The sequence below is a fragment of the Benincasa hispida genome, chromosome 1 (assembly GCF_027475165.1).
Source record: "Benincasa hispida cultivar pf3 chromosome 1, pf3_genome.v1.1, whole genome shotgun sequence".
In the NCBI taxonomy this organism is placed as follows: Eukaryota; Viridiplantae; Streptophyta; class Magnoliopsida; order Cucurbitales; family Cucurbitaceae; genus Benincasa; species Benincasa hispida.
In genome coordinates, this window is record NC_143478.1 from 91086586 (window position 1) to 91091653 (window position 5068).

At 34.5% G+C, this 5068-nt stretch overlaps 1 protein-coding gene across 1 annotated transcript; it reads left to right on the forward strand.

The window, feature by feature from the left end:
• The first annotated feature begins 2081 nt into the window (after positions 1 to 2081).
• Positions 2082 to 4749, forward strand: LOC120073701 (uncharacterized). The gene is made up of 4 exons (XM_039026503.2): positions 2082 to 2387; positions 2886 to 2996; positions 3076 to 4081; positions 4228 to 4749. Exons 1-4 carry the CDS (start codon positions 2172 to 2174, stop codon positions 4449 to 4451), a joined length of 1557 nt encoding a protein of 518 aa, XP_038882431.1. The 5' UTR covers positions 2082 to 2171; the 3' UTR covers positions 4452 to 4749.
• The last annotated feature ends 319 nt before the right edge of the window (positions 4750 to 5068 follow it).

Genomic DNA, 5068 nt, shown 5'->3' on the forward strand with positions numbered 1-5068 from the left:
CTAAAAATGTAGTTTTTCATTCATTTTCTTTTACCTATATTTGATTATTATTATTTGTTATTAAATTTATCTTAGAATATATCATATCAATGATACAATTTCTCGATATATATATATATATATATATATATTTGGGCTAGTTCAATAAATAGAATTCAAGCTCAAAATAATAGAATATGTAGTACAAAGATAAAATAAATACATATATAGATCAAAAAATGGTAAAAGACTAAAAGATCCATGCTTAGCCACCACTTTGCTCGCTTCTTCCCAGTTTTCTCAAATTAAAAGCTATTATTGATAGCAACTATAAGTTATAGTCATTGTTAGCTGCTATCAGCTGCTATCGTTGATAGCTTCTATCAATTGCTATCGAGGACAGTTGCTATCAGTGACACTTTTTAATTTGAGAAAAATTAATTCAATCTTGAAATATTAGCTTTTAATTTGCTATCAATTATCAATCGCTATCATTGATACACTTTCATCAATTGGAATCAACCTTGAAATATTAAAGGCTATCAATGGCTACCAATGATAGATTTATAAATAGTGATCAATTTTGATAGAAAACCAACAACTTTGATTACCACAGTAGCTATCACTAATAATATATTTTATCATGACAATCACTAATAGCAACTACCCGTCATTATAACTGATAGACTTTCATCAATTAGAATTAACCTTGAAATATTAACACTCAAGGTTATCAATGATAGACTTCTATAACTGGTTATCACATTTGAAAGAAACTCAATATATAGATATCATCTAAGTTCTCTCACTAATATCACTAATTTCACTCATATTGTGGTTATTAGTGATAGCTTTTTTCACTGATAATATCACTGGTAAGATGTTATCAATGATCTCATTAATATCATGCTATCAATGATAGTTTCTATTACCAATAACGTGCTATCAGTGGTAGCTTCTATCATCGATAACGTGCTATCATGTAGCTTTATCACTGTTAACATGCTATCGAGTAGCTTCTATCATCGATAACATGTTATTAATATTAGCTTCTATCATTGGTAACATGTTATCAGTAGTAACTTCTATCAATCATAACCACTGAACAACTTTTTGTCCATTCTTGTCCTTCCCAAACATTTATAAGTTTTTTTTTCTTTTCGATGATAGTTTCTATCACTGATAAACATGCTATTAGTTTTAACTTATAGACATTCCACTTATATTTTAGTTTGAGATTCAACTTTATTAATTAAATTCACTAAGTTGACTATCAATGATAGATTTCTATACGTTGCTACTAACTATGAAAATATAATCAAAGATTAAGCTATCAATGATAGAAAATATTAGTGGTTATCATTGATAGACTTTCATTTGCTATTTATATTTATTATTTGTTATAATAATCAAACTTGATGATTGACTTGTTGGTGTTAAATCACTTATGAATGTAGTACTTTTAAGTCTTGGGGTATGAAACTCGGCTTCATAAAAAAAATTAAATAGAAAAAAGGAAGCAAAAATCAGAGAAGTGAAAGAAAAACTAAAAAAAATGGAAGAAGTAGAAAATGGGTGAAAGAAAAGAAAAGAAAAGAATAAAAAAAGAAAAGGGAAAAAGTAAAAAAATCGGAAAAAAAAAGGAAAGAGAATAAGCAAAAATCAAAGGAAGAAAAACAAATTAAAAAAAGCAAAAAAAGAAGGAAATAAAAGAAAATAAAAAATAAGTAAAAATTGGATAAAGGAAAGAATAAAAAAAAAAAAAAAGGAAGAAGTAAAAGTGAGAGAGAAAAAAAATAAAAAATAAAAGAAAAGAAAGAAGCAAAATCTGAAGAAAGAAAAGAAAATGAAAAAAAGAGAGGGAAGAAGCAAAAATAGAAGAAGATAAAGAAAATAAAAAGACCTGAAAAAAAGGTGTGCAACAAGATAATACAATAGAATTGACTAGTCAACTCATACATATTTACAAATATTTTAAAAATATAATTTTTTCTTTTATTCTACCGTTTATTACAAATATCCTTTTATTTTTTTTTGGAAGGCCCAATAGAGTGTGTTGGCCCATTCCATTTTGCACCAATGAAGCCTCCCTGATCGATTCTAGAACATTGCACAACAAATCACTCAAAAGCCCGCCTTCGGACACAAATTCAAAAAGTAATTACATCAACATCTCCAGGTTGAAGAAGGCGATGCTACCGGCGGCGATCAAGATGCCGGTCAGGGGAAAATCTGGGAAGATGCCACTTGGGGACGTATCCAACCACAAATACGCCCGAACTTCCTCCAAATCTGTCACTATAGCCAACAGAAAGGAAAATGTTATCAAGTCTAAGGTTGAAGAGCAAGAGAATTCTCTCGATCGCCTCCTTCTAGTTCAATCCGATCTCTCCACCCTCACTCACCAGGTTCATCTCTCCATTTCCCCTCCACTGGAATTAGTATTCGCTTTAATACAATCATCTGCGACAAATTTTGTTCTGCTTGTCTTGATGTTCATGTGCGGATTGGGTGTTTCCTTTGAGTTTATTTCATTTTCAAAATTGGAGAGAACGGAGGGGAATTACAAGGACAGTTCATAGTAAACCCTGTAATGTCAATTACTTGCGTTGTAGAAATGATTGCTTGGTAGTGTTATAACCACTTTCTCCAAAACAGAAAAACACCTAATCTGGTAAACAAAGAAGTTGTTTCTTTAATACATTTGTTCACTCCAAGATATTAACATACAAATTTCCATTAAGAAGGGTAGATTATGTAGATATGGATTCTAATTATGTGTTCTTAAACCAGATGATACACATCTGCACCAATTTTAAGATTCTCTGTAATTTGTATAGTAGTTGGCTGGTTGGTTTTTGTTTTGTTATGTTGCATAGCTTCACTTTACCGTACTGAATTGGCAGATCGATGAACTCGTTGTGAAAGCATTTGAATTGAAGGAAATGGACAAACAAGGGAAGCAAGAGATCGAATCTTTCACTCATGTCTTATCTGATATGCTGTCTTCTTTGAAGGTAAATTTTCAGTAATTGATTGTAAATTGCAACTCCATTCACTCTGATAACCCGTGTGGGATAATTTTCATAAATGCAGCCCTGGGTTCCCAGGTTGCAGAAGGTGTTCTCTCAACCATCAAAAGAGTCTGATGATGGTATAAGACAATCATTGGCTAGTGAAAGCAATACGTTGGTTAATGATATGGAAAACAACGTTATTGATAGCCCAGACCATGCTGAAGCTCAAGATCTGATCTCTCCTTCACCCCTTGTATCATGGCGTGCTGGATGCAATATTGAGAGAGGAAGACAATTGTTTTTACTCACACCTCTCCCTATTTCTAAATCACTCTCATCTAAATATGTGGCACATTCTAAATCTGTTCTTAATGGAATGACTTCGGGTATACTCAAGGATGCACAACCATGTTTTATTGCTTGTGGAGATTTAAACGAGGATACACTTGAAGGCGATGGAATTGAGCCTAGTGTTGGTAAGCCTTCTGGGTCTGATTTAACAACACTGGAGCAGAATCTGCTTGAATGCAATGGGATTGAGGTTGGTGTTGGTAAGCCATCTGGGTCTGATTTAACTAAACTGGGGGACAATTTGGTAGAAGGTAACGGACTTGAGCCTAGTGGTGCTGAGGCTTCTGGTGGGTCTGATTTAACTCAGGCAGGGATAACTCATCAGCGTGGATTTGCTTCCCCAACATTGTTATCAAAGAAGAATTGCTCTATGTTAGTTATGACACCATGCTTTAAAATGTCACCTCCAAAATCTTGTGTGCTGCTTGAACCCATTTCAGAGTCATCACATAAAGATAAAAAAAGGTTTTACAAGGCCACGCCTTTTCCTGTTGGAGTTCATGATTACTCTTCTGGCAGTGATGCTTCTGATGGGTTGGCTTTAAAGTATCCAGAACTCTTAGGAATTCAACAGGCTCACAAATCAGGAATTAGAAAGAAGGTTGAAGCCTCACCAGACTGGTATATGTCACCTCCAAAAACATGTGTTTTACTTGAGCCGTCTGATTCTCATTCAGTGGAAATTGCTACTTGTGATGGATGTCACGAAGCCAATAAATCTTGCAGCCATCAAGGTATTTATTGTTTTCAAATTCCCACGTCCCTGACCCTGTTCATGAATTAGTTTAGATTCTGTTTTCTATGGATAATTTTGATATGATTATAGTGTTTGGCCTTATGATTTCTGAGGCGCTTCTGACTATGAAAATTTTACATAAAGATCCAGTTGGGGTCAGCTTGCCGCACATAGATAACACTCCCATGTTGAAGGAATGTGAAAGTGTGTTCCGGGTTGGCAAACGTGCTGGGGAGGAGACTCTTAAGAAAGAATTGTGGCTGAAATTCGAAGCAGCCTCAGCCAATCTATTTCGCTGTGAACAAGCTGTTCAAAAGACATCAAAGAAAGGCTTCCTGGACTTGTTGGATGAGGTTTCATGTGATTAGAGTTGGAGCTGATACACCTTTGAAATGCATACCGTGAAGGGGATTACAGCAGATGTTGTGGTGTGCCTAACTCGGCCAGGAGAAAGAATCTATAAAAAGCCGTACTCCTCAGTGCGTAGGAAGCTAAAACTTGTGCCGATGCTGGAAGCAAATATGTTCTAGAGAATGGCTCTGTCTAGTACTAGTAGGCTACATTTTGTCCTGTAAGCATAAGCAAAAGTTGTATATTCTCATGTATACGACTTTCCACAGATATTGTGTGCCTTTAATGATAAATTGGTTGTCCAATTTAACTAAATTTTCTTTGAAGGACATTCAGCAGTCAACTTCAGCAAGCCAATGATGTGCACCAAGTGTACAAGTCAAGTTTTAATATAGTGGTTAAGAGAGTTTTCGCTATGAAGTTGTAGAACTTATGATACAAGGTGTTAATAAAACATAAAATGATATTTTTTTAGTTGTGGAATCCACAAGTGTTTGGACCAAACAAGCAACTCTTTCGACCAAATATCATTGAATGTGAGAGTGTTGTTTTGTTCGAAACCACACTTGCACACAGGATTTCCTAACAAGACTCCCAAGACATTCCCATGCTCAATACTGAAAAACCCTTCTTA